Source organism: Protopterus annectens, chromosome 16.part0, assembly GCF_019279795.1.
Source record: "Protopterus annectens isolate FY-2018-M chromosome 16.part0, PAN1.0, whole genome shotgun sequence".
Lineage (NCBI taxonomy): Eukaryota > Metazoa > Chordata > Ceratodontiformes > Protopteridae > Protopterus > Protopterus annectens.
In genome coordinates, this window is record NC_056750.1 from 166,626,811 (window position 1) to 166,654,062 (window position 27,252).

At 39.2% G+C, this 27,252-nt stretch overlaps 1 protein-coding gene across 1 annotated transcript in view; it reads left to right on the top strand.

Annotated features, from left to right (window-relative positions):
* The window catches only part of AJUBA (ajuba LIM protein), a 591,811-nt gene that overhangs the window by 479,911 nt on the left and 84,648 nt on the right, over positions 1 to 27,252 (top strand). Inside the window, exon 3 of the mRNA XM_044058647.1 lies at positions 16,541 to 16,608. Within this exon, the coding sequence (XP_043914582.1) occupies positions 16,541 to 16,608 (68 nt within the window). The remainder of the gene's footprint in view (positions 1 to 16,540; positions 16,609 to 27,252) is intronic.

The window sequence follows — 27,252 nt, forward strand, 5'->3', positions numbered from 1 at the left end:
ATTCATCCCAACATTAGATAAGTGCTGAGTTCTTGCCTTCCCTTAAAGATCCTCCTGAACATTATTCTGCATGCATTCTTCATGCAATTTACAGTTATTTCTATGCAGTTTACTCTTTCCTTTTTTCTGGATCCCACCTCCAGTTCTTTTGTCTCCTTTCTAATACTCAGTACTTCAGTTGTAATTGGTTTTATTTTGATTTTATATTAGTAGTTACTTTTTTACAGCCAGTAACAGTAATCTTAGTAAGTCCTTCCTATTGATGCAATTCAGAGCCTGTGCCCCATATGGGAAGAATTATTTCCTTAGTTACAGTGATTTACTTCCCCACAATTTCTAACAAAGTACTCATTAGGGGATTTTTAAAATCTGCTGACTTGTTACATTTAAAAAAAAAAAACATGTTTGCTTATTACCCCTTTCTTTCCCATTACACCTTTCAGCATTTGATGTCTACCTGTGAACCTTCTGGCTTATATGTTATGGGACTTCTTCTCCAGGCTGTTTTTAAAATGAGCTCTTTATCCAAGAAGGACAGGAACTTTACCACAATTGATCTTGGTGGTGCATTAGGTGAAGAGGGTATAGATTTTCCTATGGCTCTGTGAGCTCTTTCTATTCCATTTGATAATTCCTCTTTTAAATCAAGCACTTCAAGAAGCCAGGAATTCAAAAAGGTGATGACGTCTTCTCCCTCATCAAAGGCCAAATATTCTTATATTAGTTCTCCTCTCCCTATTCTCTAAATCATCCACTTTATTAAGTAGCTAGTTATTTTGAAGTAAGAATTCTGTCTGATTTTCCTCTTCTTTGAGTCTTCCATCTATAATTTAGATATTGGAATTTCATAGCAAAAGGATGTCACACTAATCTATCAATTGAGAGTAAAACAAATCTTTTATGTTCTGTTAACATTTAATTTACAAGTATGAAAAATATTTACATGGAACTATATTAACAGGGCATTTATTACACCTGATAAACTAGCCAAATTCAATTCACTTGATAAATCCATTTGTTGATGTTCTTTAAATTGTAAAGCTGATTGGTCTCATATATTTCTTGATTATATTAATATAAAAAATTCTGGGAAGAAATTACTATTTTTCACAAAGCTATATTCACAGATACCTTTATTTTAACCAAATCTTTAGTCCTCTTAAATGTTAATGATACTATTGGAATGAATAAAAAAGATCTATACCTACTTTGGTCCATACTAGCTGTGGCAAGGAAATGTATAACTAGAAAGTGGAAGTCTTCACAAGAACCTACTCTGGAAGAATTCTTGAGATTGATGGAAGAAACAGCAACATTAGAAATCAAGCTGAAGGAATCAAGAATTTCACCTATAACATGGATAAACAATCCTTGGTAAAAATGTTAACTCTTATTGAGACATTCAAAATGAACTCTAAATAATTAATGTGTAACTTTATACTTTATTAATTGAATATTATAAATTTTTGTTACTAATCTCCTATATTTTTCCCCCTCCTTTGTTCAGGTCAATTGTACATAGTGTATGTAAAGGTTTATGATACTTGTTTATTGATGATTGTATTGTTAAACATTATATTATTTGGAAAATAAAAAATTTGAAAAAAAAAGAACCTTCTGGTCAGTGTTGCATACTTGGGATCATATGTCCTTCCATTGTTACTCTGTAAATCGCCTTTCCATTCTTTCTTCTTGATCTCTTCTTACATCCTCTGATTGATTCTTATAGTTAACATACAATATTTTATATGCTTCACAAATAATCTTTTTAAACAGCAGTTTTTGTTCTAGACTTTATATATATATACACACACACACATATATATATATATATATATATATATATATATATATATATACACACACACACACACACACACACACACACACACACACACACGTAATCCTAAACTCCTTGTTCTAAGGAGTGAGTCAGCTTATCCCACGTAATTCTTGCCTGTCTCCTCCTCCTCTCTCAAAAACATTCATTCAACTATTTCTTAATTTTCTTCCATAACTTCTCCTTTGGTTGATAACAGTATGACTGAAATGCATATAAAACTAAAGGGACTAAAAACATTTTCACTGCTTGTTATCTTGCTAGCCATATCCATGATCAAGAGCGTCTGGTATTCCTTTTTTATGTTTTGTTTAGCCTCTTCCCACATATCCTTAGCCATAACAAGAATAATTTTAATCCATACACCTACATACGTAATGTTATCGTTTTTTGCATACTTGATCTTTTGTGTTCTCCTTTAATATGGGTATTGCTGAACCAGTTAATGTATGGGAACGTTGTTTACTGCTGTAGATTTGTTTTTGTCTTCATTAATTGTATATCTGGAAAAGACTTGAAACAGTCTCAAAATGTTCCATCGTGCACCAAGATGTCCTTCTCTGGATTTCCCATCTACAAATAATATCATCTGCAGATGAAGCTAACTTTACTTGATTACCATGCATTTGTATCCTAGAATTTGTGAAGCCCTCATTTTCTTTGCAACTGAGGGGAAGAGAACACCCCTGCCTGGTTCCTCTGTTCAACCCAGCTTGTAGGAAAGGAACTATCACACCGTATTTTTTTCTGCATCTCTCTTCATTTATCATCCTAATTAACTGTGTTATTCTATCAGAGATTGCAAATGTTACCTTTACCATAGTTATAAATTCCCAGCTGATTCTGTTTAATGCTTTCTGTGCATCACAGCCTACCAACAACAGTGATGTTTCTGGCATTCTGCTTTACTCCTGGTTGTCATTGTTCTGTTAATGCTGTCAAATGTTTACACTACCTCTACAAATCTACATCTGTCAGTTTTGGCAACACCTTTGCCATTCTCTTAGCTAGTGTAGACTTAAACATTTTGTAATCATGGTTTAAGCTTGAAATGAATTTGTATGAAACTATATCTGAAGAGTCTGCTATCTTTAGGTAATATAGCCTCCCCAGCTTTCTTAAAGGTACTGGTACTCCCCACCTTTAAAAAATAATACTAAACAAAATCTTCCAGATCTTTATCATTTTCTTTCCTCCTAACTTCCAAACTGCTACAGTAATATCTGTTCCTGGTGACTCCCTGCTGATTGGTTATACATCATCATTTTTATCTGCTCCTATCTTAACTATTAGTTGTTGAGCTTCATCTTCTTCTAATCTTGGCATAATTAAGTCTTGCATAATTTTTTCTATTTGTGCTCTTTCTTGGTTTCTACATTCTTCAGCTTTATACAAGTTTTCATAAACTTTCCAAATATCTTTAAGATACTGTTCTTTTATTTATTTATTTATTTATTGTCATAAGGTCCCCAAGTTTGATTATACCCTTTCTTCTTTCTGTTGCCAAAGTCATAATGCTAAAAGTTTTTGTGCTCTGGAGTTATCAAAATAGTTGCTTAACAGCAATCTAAATATTTCCTTATTTCTCTGTAGCACTCTGCAGTTGCCCCATTGTTCTATGACACTGCCCTTATTCTGAAATACTTTACCCTTTGTCAGCCCCTCTAAATAATTCATATTAGTACGTATCTTTTTCTCTCTTATTTCTTTCCTAGTTTTCAACTCAATTTGCATTTTATCCCACTCACTAGCTATTCTTCTGAACAAATTTCTTCTCTGTTAACTCTCAAATAATTTCTACTACCTATTTCTTGAATTCCTCTCTTAACAAGTAGGTGGGAAAGCACCAGTGTTGTACTTTTGCTCTACCCTGCATTTTTTATCTTAATTTTATTGGTATATGATCTAAAATAGTTACTGGATATGTGTCAAAGTTTTTAATTAAATGCACATGCACCTTTGAAATATAAATTCTGTTCAGTTTATCCCAGTTATTGTACCTTGGTGAATAATATGTAAATTCTGTCTGAGTTCCTACTACTAAATTCACATGTTCAATACCAAATAAGTCTGAAATCCTGTATTTCTTAATTTCAAATGGTAATATGTCTTCTGCAGTGTTTCTGTTTGCACCCTACACTTTTTAATATTATTCAATAAGCATTTTGTGTCTGTACTTATAAGGCCATTTACTTTCCATGATAATATATATCGAGTACCCATTATAAGAGAAGCTATTATTCCCACCTAATGTACATTACAGTTGTTTTGAATGTACATTTCTAACTTTTAGTTACATGCACACTAATGTTGTGCAGGCTCCCTCTTTTCATCTACTCGTATCATTTCTTGTTAAGCTACTACCAAAATTATCCTGTGCCCTTTGGATTCCTTCTATGCTCGGACCTACTCCTCTCATTCTCTCCCCTCCCTTCTCTTTGTCTTCTCTGTTGACTCTTCACTTCTCGACTGTTCTACTCCCTCTTCCTCTCTTCTAACTTTTGTGTTACTCCCTCTTTTCTTCTTGTCGCTTGTACTCTAATATCTTTCTTTTATTACATGCTATCATTTTGGTGTCCACTTTATTCCATTAATTAATATGCTCTGTAATCTGACTCTGTCGTTTTGTCTACTAGAGTTTAGTGTGGCTTGTCTTTTTGTTAGATTTTGTTAATAATTAGCTTATTACTAACATATAATATTGTTGTATTTTGTGTGGAGCTTTTCTCCCCGGGCCTCTACTGAAAATGGAAATAAATCCAGCTAGACTAGCCCGGTCAACAAATGTAAACTAAATAAATAAATAAAAAAATAATCTCTTATGTAAATTTCTTCTCATCTCAGTTTGAACCTACGTCACATTTTTCACATTTTGCTTCAATTAAAACATTCAGAAAATGGCAAGATCTGTCTGTGCGCTTGGTTATTGTCAGAAGAGTGAGAACCGGAGTCTCATTCTGCTTGCCAACTCACTCTTTGTGTTTTTGTTTTGTTTTTTTCCCTCATTAGCCTGTTATGCCCCAAAATGTATTTGATCCTCCAGAAAAAATATTCTGAATATAACTATTCAGCAGCTTGAATCTCACATGTGCTTCTTGACATTCCCTGACTGCTGGGATAAACTTGCTTCTCTTCTGTCTGGTGTGCAGTGAATAATCATTTTCCACAAGTACTCTACTGTATCCAGTTTTTAATAATTTTACCTTCTGCAGTAGGAAATACTTCTGCTGGCATGATTGCATCTTTACTAATATGTGGCTTGGCTGCTTTGTCATAGCCAGATTTGGAACATATGCATGATGTGTCCTCTCAATTAATAAATCCTGCTGGTGATTTCTCTTAGTTAATAATTCATGTTGTAGAACACCAGTCCAGCTGCTTATTTGTACTCTATTAAAATTAATGCAGCCCATGTCCTTTAGTTTATTTAATGCAGCATAAATTTTCAAATTTTCTGTGTGTGTTCTGTCTTCTAAGTTTACTGTTTTTTGAAGTGGCTGTTCTTGAGAAGCTTCATGCTCAGCCAGCCTTTTTTTATTTCCGCCTCTGATTTTTGCAGTTTTATGAGTTCATATGAATAGCTATTTAAAGCTTCTTCTGTTTTTTTCAGCTATTTATTATTTGTCTTTATATATTCCATCAGTTTCACTTATTTTGATTTATTTTTCTCTAAATTACTGGAAACCATAAACTGTACCAAAGTTGAAACTTGAACTGCAATTTGCTGAACTGCTACAAGGCTCTTCTCAGCTAGAGTTTTCTTGTTCTCCCTTTCTGGTTGAATTCTTCTTATTTTCTCCAAATGTCTTCTTTGTTGGCATTGAGGCAGTGTACCTGAATGGAAAGCTTTTACTGGCTTTGTGTCACAGTGTATGTTTTCATGGTGGGAGAGCTCTAAACAAGCTGTTGTGCAGTCATCTTATAAGTCTGTGCTGCTCTTAATCTTTATCATAGTCAGTGATGGTATGTTCCAGATTCGGAGATCTGAATTTTCAGTGATTGGTATTCTTTGAGTCAAATTATTTGTGATTTTTGTATCAACCACCTTGGTAGTCTCTTTGGAAAGGGTTGCATTGTTACTATGTCACAGTTGTGTTGTCACCACAGGCTTTGAAGATTTATGTTTTAAAATCGAGCTGTTCAGATATTAAAGGGGGGGGTTCGGTGGGGGGGGGGCTAGTGGCAAGAGTTAAGTCAAAGAAAATAAATGGCAAATAGTTTAACAACCTGTAAAACAGTGACAATGATCATTTCATACTAAAAGCTTTTTTAAAAGTTAAATCGTAAGATGTTACAGTTTGAATTGTGTAATTGCTTTAGTCAGTCATTGTCCTACATGATAAACTGGTATTTATTTGTGACTTTTTTCATTCTGGCAAATTAAGTGCTCTTCTTGAAAGCTTATGCATTCTGTCTGAAATAATGTGTGTTTGGGGAAACTACCTCAACAAGAACTGTTCTTTTTTTACTTTTAAAATATAGTTTTGTTGAATAAACACAACAGAGATTGTATGGTTTATAGATGGCAGTGCAGTCTAGAGCATCCAAGGAATTCACTCTGTTATGCAATCATAACCACATAATACATATGCAGAGGTACTCTTGGATTTATACAGTCTTGCAGCTAATAGCAAAAGATGGATTATAATTAATGTTTTTGATCATACATAGAGAAGGAGGGTTTTTTGTCATAAGGTAGGTAGGCATAGTGCTGAGTAAGGAGGTAAAAGGCTTTTTTTCCCTTTATTTTTTTCTCACCAGAGCTGTCTGTCATTATTTATTTCTTGTTTTATTTGGCATTTGTTGACCAGGAAAGTCTGACTGGGACAAAGCCCTTTTTCAGTGGAGGCCCGGGGAGAAATGCTCCACAATACAAATATACAAACTGCATGTTGCAATATTAATATAATACAAAAGATTAGCAATATACAGCATGCCAATAAAAAAGAATAGAGACTAAAGGAGATTGTATAGCAAAAGTACATGAAGTTATCACAAATAAGTAGAGTAGAAGATAATAAAATACAGTATTAATGACTGGAAACTAGTAGGAATAAACAGACGGAGAGGTAAGTTAAGGAAGGATAGAAGTATAAAGAGAAAAGAATAGATAGAGTAGGAAATAGATTCAGGTAGGGTGGTTACAGTGATATTTCCAAGAGTGATTCAGGTATTCTTTGAGATATCTTCTGAATTTATAAATGAGGTATGCTTCGTAGTGTCATAGGAAGCTTGTTCCATTGAATAGTGGGTGAGTAACTATACAAGTTCTGTCCAACAAATTTGTTAGGTTTATGAATCTGTAACAAATATTGAACTGAGCTCCTTAGAGATTGGGGAGGGGTATAAAATGAGACTAGTGAGGACAAACTAGGGCAGGAAGGCTTATTGATGATAGAGTGAATGACGAGCATTTGGGTGATTTTAAGTTGGTTAGGGAACTCTAGCCAATTGAGTGATCTAAGAGCATGACAGTGGTGTGATTTGGATGGCAGATTAGCAGCAAATCTAGCTACTTTGTTATAGGTAGTTTCAAGTTTAGAGAGGAGAGAAGACTGAAGTTTTGTGAAAATTTGTAAGCTGTAGAAAAGGTTAGAAATAAGAAGCATTTGCTAGTGAGATTTTGGTATCAGGGGTGAGGAACCTTTTGTTTCTGTATAGGAGACCAAGCTTTTGGTAGGTTTTCTTAATAGAGTGACGTATATGAAAGTCAAATTTTAGTTGGTCATCTATGATGGCTCCAAGGAGCTTAGTCTGGCTAACAGGAGTGATGTTAGTATTATTCAGTGAAATGATGTTAGCTGTGTCCGAGGATTCTCCTTGATCATCTACTTCTGTAACACCGGTCTGACTTTACCTTTCAGACTAGGACTTCAAGTGGGGAAATCCATTGTATACACAGTCAGGGAGAGTGCGAAGCGAGGAGATCAGAGTATCCCAATACAATGCTATCCTGACAGCTGCAAAGGGCATTTTGGTGTGCCTTACACACACACACACACACACACACACACACACACACACACACACACACACACACACACACACACTCTTACCCAAATTCCCAGTGTGCATTACACATGCTCCTGCCTTTGGACTAGAATTAATAATTTCCATTAATTACTATTTGTCCTTGGCTGTACTACCCCCATATCCTCAAAGTTGATAATCTGGAAAAAAATGCTACTCCAACCCGTGTCCCTGGCTGACTGCTAAGGCATTGAGTTTATTAATCAAACTAGAGTCATTTGAGTCACAGTCAGAGCTCCATCCCTCTGCACCATGGACATAATGAATACCATTATTGAAGGGTATGCCCATTACATGCAAGCATGCATCCTCGTTTGATGGCTGCAGCTGCATTCCCTTCCCCCTCACTGTTTAAAAAGGAAGTACCAGAACATGTTGGAGTGAGTGACAGAAGCACTCTGGTACCGTTTTAGGTGTCATATTTAGGTACGTCTTCAAAGCTACAAGCCCTTAGTGGCCATTAATATTTTGTCACTGTTTTTTTTTGTTTTTGTCTCACTTTACCCCCCCCCCCCCCATCCTCACCTCACTGCTTGCTGATTATCCATTCCTCTCTCAGCTAATTGGCCCATTCATCCTACTTCACGAGGATGAAGATTAGCTGAAAGGGGGACATCATTCAGGCAGCCATCAAGTGTGGTTTTGTGGGTTTTTTTTCTGTTTTCCCCTACTCCCTGCCCATGTACAAGCAAGATACCCACCAGGAAGCTCTGCAATGGATTGACAGTGAGGAGCAGTCCCTCTGTATCTGCAATGGCGATATGCAGCAAATGACATATAAGCCCAAAAAAGTTTGGGGCAAAGTTTATACTCATACTGCATATCCAGATTATGGAAATCTATCCAAAATTCAATCAGAACAATATCTAGCCTCTATATAGTTAAGTCCTCTGTCAAATAATTTCTCACTAACTCATGGCTATGCCCATGCACCTCACCTATATGATCTATAGTAACAAATACTTTACATTCTCACTAACCTAACCTTTCATTATACTATCTACACCTTTCAACACCTGCCCTCCCCACTCTTAGGGTGGACTTGTATAATTTTATTTTTATTTCCTAGCATAGTAGACTATACTTCTAATACCGTTGTAGATACTGATTGTCATATTTAATCGTCATTTTTTATTTTTATTTTCACATCACTGGTGCCCTCTCATGCTTTTATTGTATCCTAAGTATTCCACTATCAAACTGGGTGTGTGTATATGTATGTGTCAACACCTGGAACAGTCCTGCCTGTTCATGTGCCACCCTATAGCATGTGCTCTCCACCTCCCTGATGGGGGGGGGGGGGCTGAGCAGACTGTGTTTCTTTTGCCCTGCCCAGCCCCTCCGGTATTGGGGTGCTAATCGAACTCCAGCTGCGTGGATCATAGTCAGGACTCCATTCCTCTGCATTATGGAGTTACTACTGAGTAAAGTCATGGCACATGGTTGCATTATTTGTAAATTGCTATGGTAAATAAAATACTTTATAATCTGTAGAATAATAAACAAAAATCAAAGCGGAACAAACGACTCTTCAAGGACCAACGTAATAATAAAGAACACAACCAGTACGATGAGTCGAACACAGCTAGAGAAATCTCTTTCTTCAAGAAGTTCACAAACAGCAACATAAAACAAAAAAAATTTATTTGTGGAACGAGTTAGCGCTTTCACCTAAACAAGGCTTCTTCAGACTCAGGCAATAAACTCTAATTAAAATCACATTTAAATAGCCAGAAAGGCGGGAAACTATAAATAATCTTAAAAAGATACGACAGATAATCAAATGTTGATAAACATAAATCATCATAAAATCTGACAGTTTCAAAATACATAAAATGAAATGACTATCTCATGAATTAGGCTCCAAATCCTAAACATTTTTGTGCATCTTATATTAAAACATAAAACTAGTCATGAAAAATTTTTTTATATATTTATATATGAGTTCTGAGTTTCCTCATTTTGAGAAAAGGTTTAACAGAGAACATAGTGTTCAACCCCGGTCTCATATCTGAACGTAGTTTTAATATCCAAATATTTTCTCTGCTTTCCGTATAATTTTTAACATCCCCTCCTCTAATATTTGGATGCACATGTTCTATTATTCTAAACTTAAATGTATGTGTGTTCCCAAACTCCATAACATGTCTGGCCAAGGCATTGGTCTTGTGGGCCATCCTAATACTGTATAAATGCTCTCTTATGCGATTATTCAGGTGTCTATTAGTCTTCCCAACATAAAACGACTCACATGCCTGGCATGTAGCTAAATAGATCACATTCATGGTATGACAATCACCATGTACCTTAAAGTTGTAATTATACCTAGTGACAGGATGTGTAAAGACATTATTCAAATCAATGTGCATACAAAAGTTGCATGACTCACATCTACTTGTGCCTAGTGGTATATTATTGGAAACTGATAAATAATGTGTATTATCACACAACATATTTTTCAAGTTCCTCTTATTCCTATACCTAAAACACGGCACTTCACCTATAATTCCTTTGATGTGTGTGTCTACCATCAAAATATTCCAGTGTGATCTAATAACATCTTTAATGGATCCTACATCTTGAGTATATGATATAGAAAACGCTGTTTTATTAGTGTTATTTTTCTCCTTTTGAATGTTTAAAACATCCATATCTGAAAAGTATGGCTGTGCCAAATTTTCTCTTAAAAGGGAAATATCCATTGTACCTTTAATTATATCATTGTTACTGTAACCTCTCTCTAATAGTCTCTCACTGAGGTCATTTAAATCACTACCATAACTTGTTTCACTTGGATTGTATCTAGAAACCCTCATGGCCTGTCCCTTAACAATGTTGTTAAAGACATATTGGGGATGCATACTCGAACGATGCAACAATGTGTTTTTATGACAAGGCTTCCTAAATAACCCTGTGTTAATAATGCCACCAGGTAGTTTCTCAACATATATGTCCAAAAAGGGGATCCTATTGGAAGAAAACTCATGGCTAAACTTTAAATATATGGTAGCCGCATTTATAAAATCAATAAACAATTGTAGATCAACATTAGTACCTCTCCATAACAGGAATAAATCATCTACAAAACGTTTATAGAATAAAACATGTTCTCTAAATGTTGGCAACTGAAACATGTAATCACACTCCCACTGAGCCATAAACAAATTGGCGTAGCTATTGGCACAAGATGTGCCCATAGCTACGCCATCTTTCTGTAAAAAGCATTTCCCCTTAAAACAAAAGAGATTATTATGTAATACAAGTTTCAACAAAGACATTAATAACTCAATCTTGATATCTGTAAAACCAGAATCTCTGGTTAAGTAACGATGTACCATGTCTATGCCAATCCCATTAGGGATGACAGTGAATAAAGAATGTACATCCATGGTGACAAAAATAACATCAGTAATATCTACTAAATCCTTGAGGTAGTCATAGAGGTCTATTAAAAATTGTTTAGTATCTCTTAATGTCTACTTATTGGTCTCAACAACTGGTCTCAGGTTCTTCTCTATGTTTATTGATTCTATAAATGTGGCTACCATATATTTAAAGTTTAGCCATGAGTTTTCTTCCAATAGGATCCCCTTGGACCATATATATTGAGAAACTACCTGGTGGCATTATATTAACAGGGTTAGTTTAGTTGAGTTGTAAAACAAAACACATTGTTGTTTCGGATGCATCCTTTGCATGTCTTTAACAACATTGTTTAGGGACAGCATGACAGGGCATAGGTTTTCTGGAAAAAAACAACAAAAAGTGAAACAAGTTATGGTAGCTTAAAATGACCTATCGTGAGAGACTATTAGAGAGAGTAATGTTATAACAATGATATAATTAATGGATATTTGAGAAAATTTTTAAATTACATTAGCCATACTTTTCAGATATGATATGTTTTAAACATAAAAAAGGAAAAAAATAAATAACACTAAAAAAACAGCTACTTCATATACTATAGCATGAAGGGGTAGGATCCAAGAGAGATAGATCACACACAATATTTTATTTTGGACACACAACATCACATCAAAGGAAATATAGGTGAAGTGGTTTGTTTTGTATATAGGAACTTCTGTGTGTGTATATATATATATATATATATATATATATATATATATATATATATATAAAATGTATAGAGAGAGAGGTGTATGTGTGTGTGTGTGTGACCCGCAGCTTTTAGTCACGTGTCCAGCACCTAGCAAAAACAGATGCTTATTTGCCTGTGTCACCCCATAGGCCATCATCATATGGCCAGCATTCAGCATGAGCAGATGCATATGTATCTGTGTGCCCTGCAGCCCATAATCACATGTCCATAATTCAACAGAAACAGCTGTATATGTACCAGAATGCCCTACAGCCCATCATCACATGCCCAGCATTCAACACAAGCAGATGCATGTATACCTGTGTGCCCTACAGCCCATAATCACGTGTCCAACGCACAGCAGTAACAGCTGTAAATGTACTTGTGTGTCCCACGGCCTATCATCACATGTCCAGCATTCAGCATGAGCAGATGCATGCATACCTGTGTGCCCTACAGCCCATAACCAAATGTCCAGAACTCAGCAGAAAGAGCTGCATATGTACTTTTGTGCTCCTCAGCCTATCATCCCATGTCCAGCATTCAGCATGAGCACCTAATACCTAGATGTAGGCGTGACGCCCATGCAGTGGCCCAGCAATCAAGGAGCCTCAATCCTCGCCACTAACAACAGTGAGGGGAGTCCATATAGGGAAAAGATAATAAATACACACATAGTAAAGTACAATTTCCCTTAAGAGCACACAGAGATCACAGTCAGTCTGAGACTGGTTCCCCCTTTCTCTCCAGGTCCCCAATAAGACTCCCCACTGGTGCAGCTATAGGTTCCAGATCTCAGCCTAGTGGGCAAGCTAAAACCTCCAGCACCCTCTCTGTCCAACCAGTGCTTCATGTCCCTGCCCAAGTAGCTGACACACACACACACTTTGAGATAAGAGTTGTATACAACCACACAGACACTCCTGGGGAACGCTGGCACAGGTTCTCCAGCTGTGCCCCATTTACCCAGACTATATGGTAGTACCACTTGCCACCACCCACTAATGTTTATCAGCTACTAAAAGGCCCTTATGAAAGGGTGTCCAGTTATACTGTGCAATATTATTATCCAAATGGTAAGTGTGACTGGACAGCATGGCTATTGGAGAGGCTTTGTACAATATTACTAAATACAGGCAGTGAACTCAGAGCTTAAATTATCTCTGCACAAAGCAGCCACAGTTGAAAGGTTTAAAAATATTTAATAATAAATAATAAAAATCACAAGACACAGTGTTAGTCAAGAGTTCAGAGATCACAGAGAAATACTTAAAATAATACAGTAGAAACGTTCTGACATCAATACAGAAAAAAAAATCTAATCTTCCTAGTTCCTAGCTATATCTAAGAGAAAACACAGTTCTAAAATTAACTTACATATAGAACATAGGCAGTGCTGGTGAGTTGGATGTTCTCAAGACAAATGCTAAATGCCCTCATTCTTTCTGTCCTTAAATTAATAACACAGTACCACTGATTCATTTCAGATTACATCATTTCTTTCTGGTTCCCAGGCTAACAGAAACTCAGAGGTTAATAGCCCTTTTGATCTTGCAGCTGATCAGGAAGCCAGAGCAATAAAAGAAATTATACATGCAAATTCTAGCAATTAACTCTGGTCTCAAAACAATAGGCAGAGTGCCTCCCTCTAGACATCTTGGCTCCGAGTTTTAGATCAAAGATAGTTATGAAATGCTTGACTTATTAGCTTTCTTACAACACAGTGCACTGTTGTTACATTTTTATCAATTCAACATCCAATACAGTCTCTTCACATTTAAGAGAACAAGCCTGTGGCTTACATTAATATTTACAAGTGAGAGAATTATCTACAAAATTCTATCTGGCTAGGCTGGCAGCCTTCACCTATCTCCACAGTAGGTCTCATAGGGATAAAGTATTATCTCTCCATGATTTCTAGCCCAAAATATATATATATTAAGGAGACAGTAGTCCCGTGGGAAGTTAAGCCCTCCCACTTTCTTTTATTTAATTGTTCATTTATGTCCCCAACAGTCCCAAGCCTAGATTAAATAAATACCCAGTGACATTCAGATAGCAAACCTATAGTAAGAAGAGGCCTCTTCTTGCCTGAAGACTGAGAGGAAGCTGGTACAAGGTGATTCTTTGATGCTATAAATGTTCAGATATACCTGTATTGCAGATGGTCAGGCTCTTTCATGCACTTTTGGCCATTGAGACCCTTCAGCAGGTACATAAGATTGTCACTCTATGAGCTAATCTCAGCATAACAATTCACTATTATGTCATACTTAGAATCCTCATTTAGTGTGGGTGGGTCATTGCCGTGTGTGAGTATTGTAAGTAGTCTTTCACTATGGATCCTTATGTGGTAAGATGGATAGCAAACTGGTTAATAGGCAGAATCCATATAGTTTTTAGTGGCAGATGCTTCATCTAAAAGTAGAAAGGTAAACAGTGGAGTTCCCCAGGGGGTTGTACTGGGACACGTTTTTCAACATTTACCTCTCTGGACCTCTGGTTATGTAAGTTTGCAGATTACTGTAAAATGGGTGTTATTATTCAGGTCCCTTTAACGCTTGTCCCTTACTTACACTAGACTACAGAAAATAGGCTCAAATGAAATGTGAAAGAGTGTAGTATCATTTCATTTGGCAAACAACTCCTACCATCAATGTATAATATAGCTAATACTCTAATGCTAAAAAAAATGTAGTTTGGAACCTTGTCTGATAGTTCCCCCTCCTGTGATCGTCATATGACAACTGTAGTTGGAAAATTCTTCTACTTAGTACAACTGATAGCCGAGGTTGTATCATTCAAGTCTAAAGATGTCATTGTTCTCTTATCTTTGGAACTAATTAGCCCAATTGTACAGTACAATGCCCCTTTTGGGATGTTCCTCACTTAACATTTCAAACAACTAGAGAAGCCTCAAGAGGTTCCTAACTAAGAAGATTTCTGACTAAAATACACTGAGCTATCAAGAGAGGCTGCAAGGTTTATTACTTTTCTTAATATTTTATAGACTCTTAATGGCTAACTTGTGCCTCGTCTAGCACACCATTAGAGACCTTGTTGTCCTTTATCTCAAGTCTAACAATTTGTCAAATACCAGAACCTGACAGTCTTCATCATTAAGTAGATTCATTCCTTAGCACCTGCTCTGTTTCCTGGAATAAAGCAGATCCTGCAGGATAATCAGTGTGATATGTTATCATCCTTCAGACCAATCCTGGGTAACTGGATGTCCCTTCAAATTTCCCCCAGGACAAATTGTCCTAACCCCCTTTGAGAAGGGTGGATAGCAAGATGTTGGTGGTTATAGGTTCATATGTGTTTACTAGGCTAATGACCACAAGGACCTTTTCAAGGCCAGCCATGCATCCCAAATCTCTGACAAGTTCTGGTACCCTTGATGAGTGTAAGCAGTCTTGAAACTCCTATGACTATTCTTATTACATATATTACTACAGGAAGACAGGGAAACTCTAGCCTGTCATCCCATTTGGCTGGAGGAGCAGGCAAGAATACACATATCTCAGTGATTAGTTCCTGTGCATCAGGTAACTTAAACACTGATATCTGTTTGAGTTCAGAAAGAAATTGCAGTCTTTTCAGAGTGTTGATTGAAGTGAAATAATCTGAGCTGATATCAAGTACAACTAAACAACAAAATTGTTGATCTAGACTGCAGTGAACTGTTATTCCCAATATTTGTTCGATTTAACCTTCATTGCATCACATAACTTAGCCTTTACTGTTTTTTCCCCAGTGGATTTTTTGTGGAGTATCAGCAGACTGCTACAAGCAACAAATGATCCTTGTACAATTTGATGCTACAGTTTGTAAATGTTTCTATTTACAGTTTTAAATAATGATGATATTAAGAAAAAGGCACAAAAACGTGACTGTTATGTGCCATACAGTCATATCTACTTTTATACCCAGCAATAACCAAAGTTATAGTATGTACAAATTCTACCAGTGCATTCATTCACAGTTATCCACATAGACAGTTGTTGTTGTTTGTCTTTTCGGCTTTCCTCGGTTAGGGGTTGCCACAGTGGAACTCCGGTCCGCTAATGATTGGCAGTAGATATTTATGGTGCCAAGTTGCCAGCCCGATGCCCAACCTTCAGCGAAGGCACGCCCATTCACGCATGTCTTTCGGAGGCCACTCGACCGCGGGGAGGACATGCAGCGCCCACACAGAAGGCACTCAAGCAGTGATATCCACATAAAAAACATTCAGCTACACATGCATAAGCCTAGTATTACTTAACAGGGGTAGTTATCACTTACTCAGGATTTTCTTGCATATGTGGCTTGGTAGTCATTGTTCATAAGTCTATCTTGCATGTGTGAACAGGCATTTGACATGCTGCACATTTTCTGAATTTTTGTGAAAGAGTGAGCCATGATGTTAGCTACAGTAAAATCTTTTGATAAAAGTATTTTGTTTGACATGCTTAAATAAGGTTTGTTTTAGCTTTTTTTGAATGTCTATGAACGCATCCTTGGGAATGAAATATTTCTGTTCAATTCAGGGTCTTTTTCTTTTTTACAATATGTTGGTCTCTTTTCAGGGAGGACACTACGGGGAAAAGCATTTTACAATATAAATGGATCTGTTTACTGTGAGGAGGATTATTTGGTAAGTAGACATCTGAGCTGTGCACTATCATTGTGTCTTGATATGCTACATTGAACTTTGCTCTCCATGCTTGGTAAATGAGGGTGTTTGTTCATATCTTTAATGTTAGTGCATGTCTTGTTTCCCTACCTTGGATAAAAAAGCTCTTCATCTCTGCTTAATAGCTACCTGACAGTTTTAGTACTGTTTCTTTCTTGTTGAAGTTGGATTGTGTTTTGTCTGATTATTTATTTTTGCAGTTTTTTGCTGTTGCTACCTTTTTGATACCATGTCGGGCAGGGCCTGCAGGTTTTAAAAATGTATAGCTTACAGGCAGAAAATTCTGCCACAAGACCCTCACTCCCTTTGTGTATATTGCTTAGGTGTAGCTCACCTAGAAGTTGAGTGTGAGGCCTATGCTTCTTTTGGGGGCAAGGCTGTCACTGGTCATGGAGGCAAATTGATATAAGGCCCTGCTCAAATAGGAAGAGCAGCACCCTCTAGTTCAGAAGCCTGTTGTTCTTCCTGTATGAAATCTGACAAAGTGAAGGCTAGTAAGAATAAGGAGAAAGAGAGAGAGAAGGAAAAACATACAGAAAAGTTACTGCCATAAGGCATCTGTGTCAGACCTGACTGCATTATTGACTTCAGCTCTGACTGTTTCCCTCACGGGTCTCTGTGTCAACTCCAAAGTTTTCTGAGCCATCCTTGCCACTGGGTGCTTCAGCTGTGGATAGTGCTCCTCTGATGTTCTTCGTGTTTCACTGTTGCAGTCATTCCATTTGGGTAATCTGCTGGCAGGTTGCCCTCAGTCAGTCTGAATTCCAAAGTCTTGGGTCCTGCGTCAGTTGCTGTCTCCTCTTCCATGACGTCAGGTCGTCAGGAGTATAAAAGAAGCAGCCAACACCATTTTCTTTAGTCTTTCTTGCCGCGCGGTGCCCGAAGCAGAAGCAGTTCGCAAGTGCCGGTCAGCCAACTCCTGAAATTTTCGAGTTCGAGTTTCAGAACTAAAGTCTTCACTAAAGCTAAGTACCCCATTGGGGAAACTTTTTTCTTGCTCCATACCAATGTCAGAAAAAGTTAATAATTGTATTACTTGTGGAAAGCAAATACCTCATAAGGATTTTCATTTATACTGTATTCCTTGCCTAGGTCCTGATCACAATGTGCCTGGCTGTCGGTTTTGTGCTAGATTTAACCAACACACTATTAAGCGTTGGTATATTTTTGCCTCAAAATATTTTGGAAACAGATTTAACTACCCTGAAATGTCAGATAGCAATCCGACTACCGGAGTACACAAAAAACGCAAGGAAAAGGACAGAGACAGACCATCGAGGTCCAAAACCAACGACGAAGCTTCTCCTAAGCCAGTCGTCTGTTCACCGGTACTCAGTGAGGTGCTTTCGCAGTCCCTGATACCCACTAATTTCGAGTCGCAGGCCCTTACCGAGACCCATGTGGAGTCCGGCACGCCGCGAGATCCTCAAAGTATTGTACCCAGGGATGTCTCTCCCTTGGATGGGTCCGGAGCCGCTGAGCAGGCACCAGCTTCTGAGGGTGTATTCAGGCCTCAACATTTTTATATAAAACCGACGCCAGCTTCAAAATCAAAGACAAAAGCAACTTCTAAAGCTAAAAAAACGACGCATGAGCCACGTGCACAGGTCTCTATGCCCAAAACACAGATGATCAAAATGGCTGAAGACCTAATTACCTTGATCAGGGGTTCCCAACACCCTCCTGATAAGAGGCCTAGGCAAGACACTGATTATGAATCTTCAGATCAGGTTTCTATTTCTTCTGATTCCTCTTCTGATCAAGAATTATCTATACCTCCCTATGAGGATTCTGATGCAGAGGAATCTTTCCCATCTGCATCACCTCCTGAGGATTATTCATTTGGAGAAACCTTGCATACTTTGAGGGAGTATTTTCACTGGGAGAGTCAAGATTTCTCAGAATCAAAAAAGAGGCTCAGTGACTTCCTTTAGCCATACCTCCTGTTTAAGACATTGTGGATGATGTGTTTTCAGAGTCAAGCTTAACTCCAGACTCCTTACCTCTGGTTCCCAGCAAGCCAGACAGATATTACAGGGTCCCTGACTCACACAAATTTTTATTTAGAAACCCTGCTGCTGACCCTGAAACTATTTCACAGGGTCCAAAGGGCGTTAAGGCCTCAACAGCAAAAAATCCTACCCCCTGACAGAGATTCAAGGGCACTGAATAGATGGGGAAAAAAGGTTTATACATCTGCAACCTTGGCAATTAGGGCCTTAAACTGCCAGTTTCATATACTCAAATATCAAGAACATGTTATGGGATTGCTGAAACAGAAAATTATATTGATTTCTGAATGTGCAGAAGATAAAGAATTGCAGGAATTATTGCATGCAGTAGAACAAGTTGGAAAGCATACTTTGCAATGTGGTTTTGATTCCTTAGAGGCCTTCTGCAGGGCCGCAGTTACTGGATCTGTGATTAGGAGGCATGCCTGACTAAAAGAGCAAAATTTGCCTGATCATGTTAAAGCTAAATTACTGGATGCACCTTTACAGCATGATACTCTGTTTGGTATTAAGGCAGAAGAGGTTTTAAAGAAAATGGAGGACAAAGCTAAGTCTATGCAAACTGTAAAAGACTTCTTACAAGTGCAGCCACCAAGATTTAGTAGACACTGGCCTACAAAAAATTGGTCCTTTCCTGTGTCTGACAGAGCTCAAAGGGGCAAATCCAGACGCCCTAAAGGTTCCAGATACCAGGCACAAGATTCTTACAGGTCAAAGCAATGGGGTGCTTCTACCTCCAAATCTGGAGGAGATAAAGCGCAACCCTACAGAAAACAGTCTCGATGACTTCCCTCTGCCATCACCAAGCACTTACCTTTTGGCAGCACCCTTAGGGGGAAAGTTAGCATTTTGCTCAAAATTGGCAGTTAATAACCCAGGACAAGTGGGTGCTAAATATAGTATCTCAGGGATACAGATTCCACTTCCATACTCTGCCAATGGCAAACGGTTGGCTGGATCTGCCAAAAAATCAATGGGCAGAGGCAGAGAAAAAGGTTACGTCCCTCATGGATATGTAGGCTATTCAGCCAGTACCAGAACAGGAAAAAGGACAAGGTTTTTATTCAAGACTGTTCTTGCTACCCAGAAAAGACAAGGCCTGGCGCCCAATACTGGACTTATCAATTTTGAATACATACCTGGACATTTCAAAATTCAAAATGCTAACTTTACAGCAGCTTCTGCCCATGCTGGGCAAGAAAGCATGGCTGGTAACATTAGATCTAAAAGAGTCATACCTGCATATCCCAATAAGGGAATCGTGCAGAAGATACCTCTGTTTCAAGGCTGGCTCTATGCATTACCAATTCTCTGCACTGCCCTTTGGCTTATCTACTGCACCCAGGGTCTTTACAAAGTGCCTGGCACCAGTAATTGCATTTTGCAGACAAAAAAATATGCATATTTATCCTTACATGGATGACTGTCTCATTCAAGCAGAGAACAAGGACATTCTTCTTCAGCACCTGGCGTTTGTGAAAAGACCTCTAACATGCCTAGGGTACACAATAAATGAAAAGAAATCACAACTGGTACCCTCTCAAAAGATAACATTCCTGGGTGCAAGCTTGAATACAACTGCCCAGATGGCTTTCCTCACGCCAGACAAACAAAGGCAACTGACTACTTACTTCAAACTGATGGCAACAAAAACCCAGTTATCTACAAGACAAACTCTGCAGGCTTTGGGGTTCATGGCATCCTGCATCCTAATGATTCCATATGCAAGACTGCATATGAGGAAACTACAGTGGTACCTAAAAAGTCTATGGAGTCAACATTGTCACAGTCTGGAAGCAATGATTCCTCTCATTCCCTGCCTACAACAGGAGTTTCTGTGGTGGGCAAAGGCATGTTACCAGAACATGGGATGGGCTTTCACTCTACCCCCTGCCAGCCAAACCTTAACAACAGACGCATCAGATTATGCATGGGGGGCCCACCTGGTGGGAAGATGCATTCAGGACATATGGACCCCAAAACAAATGCATCTGCATATCAATCAAAAAGAGATGTTAGCTGTTCAAAATGCCCTGACAGCCTTCAAGGACTTACTTCATCCAGGACAACTACTGATAATGACGGACAACACCACGGTTATGTGGTACATAAACAAGCAGGGGGGAACGCACTCGTACACCCTTTGCAGACTAGCCATAGCACTGTGGGACACAGCCTTGACTTACCAAGTACATCTTCAAGCTCAATTCCTGCCAGGAAAGCAAAATACTCTGGCAGACGATTTAAGCAGAAACCTTATGAACCCTCACGAGTGGAAACTAGATCCACAAGTCTTCAGCATGATAATAAAGAAATGAGGGAGACCGGTCATAGACCTATTTGCCTCTCCTCGAAATTATCAAATGAAAAAATTATGCACTAGGACTTATCACGGGCAAGCATGGAAAGTGGACACCCTATCCTTCAGTTGGAAAAACATGTCAGTTTATGCCTTTCCTCCTTAGCTTCTTCTTCCCAAGGTACTACTAAAAGTCAGACAGGAGAAACCAAAGATGATACTAATTGCCCCGGACTGGCCCCGCCAATACTGGTACCCTATCCTACGGAACATGTCTCAATTCCTAGCTTGGTACTTACCTCAAATACCTCACTTACTGCCCCAGCAAAACAATCAAATCCTGCACAGTCAGCTCCAAACACTGAACCTGGCAGCATGGCTGATCATGTAGTTATTCAAACAACACCTCTCAGTAAAGCTGTGATGGATGTCATTTTGGAAGCCAGAAGGCCTAGTACTAGAAAATCTTATGGTGATAAATGGAAGAGGTTCTGTGCTTGGAACCAAGCACAAGGAACTGATACAGCAGAGACAAATATTCCTCAGATTTTACAATACTTGACTGAGATGCTTCACAAAGGTCTATCTTTTTCATCAATAAAAATCCATGCCTCCGCCATGTCGGCTCATTACAACACAGAGCCATCAATCGTTTCTCATCCTTTACTAAAGCAGTATCTTAAAGGGGCCAAAAATTTAAGGCCTCCCAGAAAATCACCAATTCCTGCATGGGACCTCAATTATGTGTTGGAAAAGCTCACCCTGCCTCCATTTGAACCAGCTGCTACTACAGACCTAAAGTTCTTATCATGGAAAACAGCTCTGCTCCTGGCAATTACTTCAGCAAGAAGAGTCTCAGAGCTACAGGCCCTCATGGCTGTAGAGCCTTTTATCATTTTTTACCCAGACAGGGTGTCCCTGAGGACCAATCCTTTATTTATGCCTAAGGTGGTTTCCAGTGTGTCTCTTAACCAAACTATTCATCTGCCAATCATTTATCCAAATCCGCAGAACAAGGGGGAGAGGATTCTGCATTCATTGGACGTACACAGACAGCTAAGATTCTACTTGAGCAGGACTAAAGCTCTAAGAAAAACGGAGCAGTTACTAGTGACATATGCTTGCAGGATCAAAAGGAAAGGCTATTTCAAAGCAGACTATTTCAAAGAGGATAAGCCACTGCATTCATTTCTGCTACTTACAGCATGGCAAACCTGTGCCCAAGGGCATTAGATCTCATTCCACCAGAGCTGCAGCTACATCAGCAGCCTTTCTCAGAGGAGTACCAACCAAAGACATTCTAGAGGCTGCTACTTGGGGTTCTGTTCACACTTTTACAAAGCATTATCATTTGACTCTGTACTCTAAGTCCAGGGCAGGCTTTGCCACTGCAGTTCTGCAGGGCCTTATAGCCACCCCTAATGCTGTTTAGCTCCAGCCTCCCATCCATAGCTTTGGGATTCTACCCAAATGTAATGACTGCAACAGTGAAACACGAAGAACATAGTACAGTTGTGTACACTTACCATAAATGTAGATGTTCGAGTGTATTCACTGTTGCAGTCCAGGTCACCCGCCCACCATCCCCCTTTTATTCTGGAGCTTCTCTTTCCTTCACTATCTTCTACAACCTATGTGGTGTATTTGCTTGTAGATGAAGGTAAAGTTTGTATTATTGCATGTATATATAGTTTATATATATATATATATATATATATATATATATATATATATATATATATATGTATATGTATATATATATATATATATATATATTTTTTTTTTTTGCTACCTTTTTGGGGGCACCTGACATCTGGGGCAAGAAAAACTAAAGAAAATGGCGTCGGCTGCTTGTTTTATACCCCTGACGACCTGACGTCATGGAAGAGGAGACAGCAACCAACGCAGGACCCAAGACTTTGGAATTCAGGCCGACTGAGGGCAACCTGCCAGCAGATTACCCAAATGTAATGACTGCAACAGTGAATACACTCGAACATCTACATTTATGGTAAGTGTACACAACTGTACTTTGTCATTCTCCAAGTCGGACAACTGGGGATATTCCATCTCTGACTTCCTTGGGTTGAGGAGGTTCATCTTTGGCTGCAGTCTCAGCTTCATCTTTCAAGGCTTTTGAGAGGATTCTCTCCAAATCTAGAGAGGAGATATCTGTATGTCACTCTGTTCTAACCCAACCCCCTGTGGATTCTGTAACCATGTCCACTCATCCTGTCTCACAGGGACAGTCAGCCTTGCTTAGCTTTAAGGACTATGGTCTAAAAGCGAAGGCAGTAGATTAATTTCCAGAGTCAGTCGTAAAAGATACAAATTTAGGTGAAGGGGTGGGGTCCCCACAATCCCATCTGGAAGACATCTAATGGATATATTCTGGAATTGATGAAACAAAGGGGAGTCCATCGAAGCCCCCCTCCCAAGAGGAATCTGTATTCCTCAAGGAGTTTGAGGCTGGCTCATCTACCTCCTGGGTGGTCCCATCTGCTGACGATTTAATAAACCTAGTCTCTCAGTAGGCCTGGAAGAAACCTAATGTAATGGAGCCAGTCCCACATAAACCAGACAAGGTTTTGGTTGTCCCTAAAAGCAAGTCCCATTGGAGCAAGATTCCTCCAGTAGATGCCATGGTTGTTGTGGCAGCCACTCAAAAGGATCTGTCAGAGGACAGCACATTTGTTCATCCTCCTAATCGAGAATCTAGGGCATTGGTCATTGATGTTTTCCTCAGAGTGCTTAGCTACTTGGCGCACATGACTCATTTCCAGAGGGACTTTACCAAGGAACTGTCAAAATCCCTCTTGGATAATCTGCCTGTGGACATCCAAAAATCAATGGATTCAAAGCTATCTACCCTACAGTTAGTGACCAACATATCCATGCATCTGTTCTCTAACACAGCTGGCGGCATTGCAAGGCAGCATGTACTGGCAATGCTGTTCCTCGGCATTCCTGAATGCACCTATGTGATTTCATGGAAGCCTTCAAGATGTCCTTTATCAATGCACCCTTTGATAGTTTGACATTTTCAGATCAAAGGTTAAAGAGACACTTACCAGAAGCAAACAGGGGAGCAAGACCTTGTCTGCAATTGGCATTCATTTCTCCACCACTCAAATGGCTTATTCCCTGAACCAAAAGGGAGGAAAAAAGTTATGGTTTCGAAAGTTCCAGAGTTTTGGCCAGGACACTTCTGCTGACAGACCCTCCCTGGGCAGAGAGGAAAATAACTTTAATTGACATCTCCCCAGGAGCATAGGTGGACCCACAAAATGAAGGGTTCTGAGGTCCCTTTACTGAGAAACCCTTCAAGTGGTCCTGAATGGTTGTCTCACTGCCACACTCTGGAGGCAGTAGAAGTTTGGGGGGATCGCTTATCCCTGCAGCCTCAAGCCTGGCAAGCCATCACTAAAGATTCCCGGGTGCAGCAGGTAATTACCAGAAGCTATGTTATTCCCTTTGTTTCCACTCCACAGAAGAGAGAGGATTCCCAATGTTCCACCCAGTCAGATGGAATTGGCAGCAGCAGAGGTTGCAAAGCAGGTAGAAGAATGAGTCATGCATTAGGTATCCACCAGATCAGCAAGGATCCCGAGTTTATTTAAGGTTCTTTTTGGTTCAAAAAAAAAAAAAAAAAACGGGACCTCAGGCCTATTGTGGATCTAAGCTACCTCAACCAGTTTGCGAACCAGACAAAGTTCCAGATGGTTGCATTCAGTCCATTCTACCTGTTTTGAGGAAGGATGACTATATGTACTTGATAGATCTCCAGGACGCATACTGTCATATCAAGAAAGCATGGCAGTCCAGGAGATTTCTCAGTTTCCTGCTGGATGCCAGTCATTTTCAATTCAGGGAACTGCCTTTTGGTCTCACCACAGCCCCCAGCATGCTCACCAAATGCGTGGCAGTTGTGGCAGCATATTTCAGGCTGCAAGGGTTCCTGGTGTTTCCCTACTTCGTCAACTGGTTCCTCATCTCATCTATCTGCAGTCTACTAATTCAGTGCAGGGACTTCTTGCTCCAGCTAGCTTTGCACATTGGAATTAGGATCAGTCTTGCCAAAAGTCATCTGGCACCAATGCAGATGATAAAGTTCATAGCGTGCCACCTGAACTCAACTACTCATGTAGCCAGATTTCCACAGTCTACAGTGTACAATTCTTTTGCTACATCAGATAGCTTCAGAGGTCCTTTATTATTCTAACCCTGCAGCGAGACTTGTTCTTTGACTTCTGGGCTCCATGGCTACATCGAATACATCTAGTACCTCAGGCAGGGTTCTGTATGAGAGTCCTGCAGTGGACTCTCATGCTCCAGTTCATCTCACACCAATATGCAGGAACCACATCTGTTGGTGGTTAACCTCAGCGATAATGATATGGGGGTTGACCATTCACCTTGCCACCCGGAAAAGCCACGTTGACCAAGGATGCTCCCTTCTGGGATGGGGGAATTATGAAGATAAGATGCTTCAAAGCACATGGTCATTGGCAGAGGCCAGTTTTCACATCAACATCTTGGAAATGAGGACTGTTCTCCTAGTGTTGTGGATATTTTAGGACTCCCACCCTGAGGGTGTGATACCCATCAAGATGGACAATATGGTGATGCTGTGGTATACCAACAAGCAAGGAGGAACTCATTCATGCCCACTGTGCCAGCAAGCCATGAGAGCGTCAGTGGGCAATGTCTTCCTGAAGCTTTCTGGTCACAGCGAACATCCCGGGGACTTCCAGTGTTCTAGAGGACAAGTTGAGCAGGCCTATTCTTCTGTCTCACGAGTAGTCCCACAAACAATCAATGGCATCATTGATGTTCAGCTGGAGGTGTCAGAGCCCTGGATCCCAGCTTATGAAGAAAGAGCCAAGGTCGGATCCAATAACCCAACTGTTGAACCAGATGGAACAAGACAAATAGGATCATAACTTTCATTTCTGTTATAAAGCAAAAAATCTGTGATTGTGACATCATGCTACTAAATTTTTGATATTTAGCACAGTGCCGCGGATAAGTTATGTACTACCAAAGAAATCACGATTTGACCAATATAATTTAGTGTAATACTTTTCTCTTTCCACTAATTGATTGATTTCTTTCCAAAATTCATTGGAATGAGAGTTGTTTGCATGTATTTTAAGGTAAGAAGCTTTTGTCTTATTAGTAAGTTTTTACATATGTTTCTTAAGGCACATTAAGTCAACCAGCTTGAGTGGGTTTGTACCACGTATTTTCTCTGATGGAAATTAAATTTTTTTTAAGTTATAGGTAACCCTTACTTGTAGGTCTTCTCATTTAAGTTGGAAAGTATTGTCTTAGCTGTGACTTAAAGGGATAAATCCCTGACTATGACCCAGACAACCTGGGCTCATTTGGTGGTTTGGATACTGAAATGACCAAGGCATGGGATGGTGGGAGTGGATGGCTACAATCAGCGCACCCATACTGGGGAGACAGGATCCAGTTTCTGTACTGCACCACTGACTCTCGCCAGTTGGAGGATTGAGGTGCTATAGGAATTATTCTGTGGATGAAGTATGACACATGTGGGTGTTCATGGAGTCATGTGGGGACATGCAGAGGGAGTCTTCCTAGAGCAGCAGTTTTAGCACAAATCCTCAGTTGGAGGGGGGGGGGGCTCTCAACTGTTTCTGAAAGCAGTCTAGGTGCTTGACTCTTGCCTCTGAAGCGGAAAGAACAAACTTGAGGGGTTCTTCTCTTAACCCAGGAATAAATTGGCCACAGTGCTCTCACCTTGTCTGGGAAATAAGTAGGTTGGCTGTAGACCTGGGGAAGAAATACATGGGTTGATTGGGTGCTTGGCTGGGGTGGCCTGAACAAGCAGGGGTGAGATCGGCAAATAAATATTTTTCTTGTAATAGTGAAAGAATGTTAAGAAAATACGCTAAAGCAGTATTACAGTCTTCTTGGGATGAAAGGTATTGTCCTGTAACTTGAGACAAATTGATGTTTGAAAAAAGAATCTTAACTTCTTTTCTTAAATGATACACGGAACAGTAGCAACAGGGTTTTAAATTCACAGAGAAGAATCTGTAAGTTGTATAATTTGTTGCCAAGAATCTGGTCAAGCAAAGAGCCTAACAGAGACGGGATTGAGTGTAGTAGGAACATAATCACTCTGAGAGAAGGAAAATATTAGCTACTTCAGTTACCATTTTTAGTTTTACTGCGATATTTTAAATTACCATTAAAATACACTTGTTTTGGCCAAGGGGCATTTTTGCCTATAAGATTAACGATACTGACTGAAAAATGAGG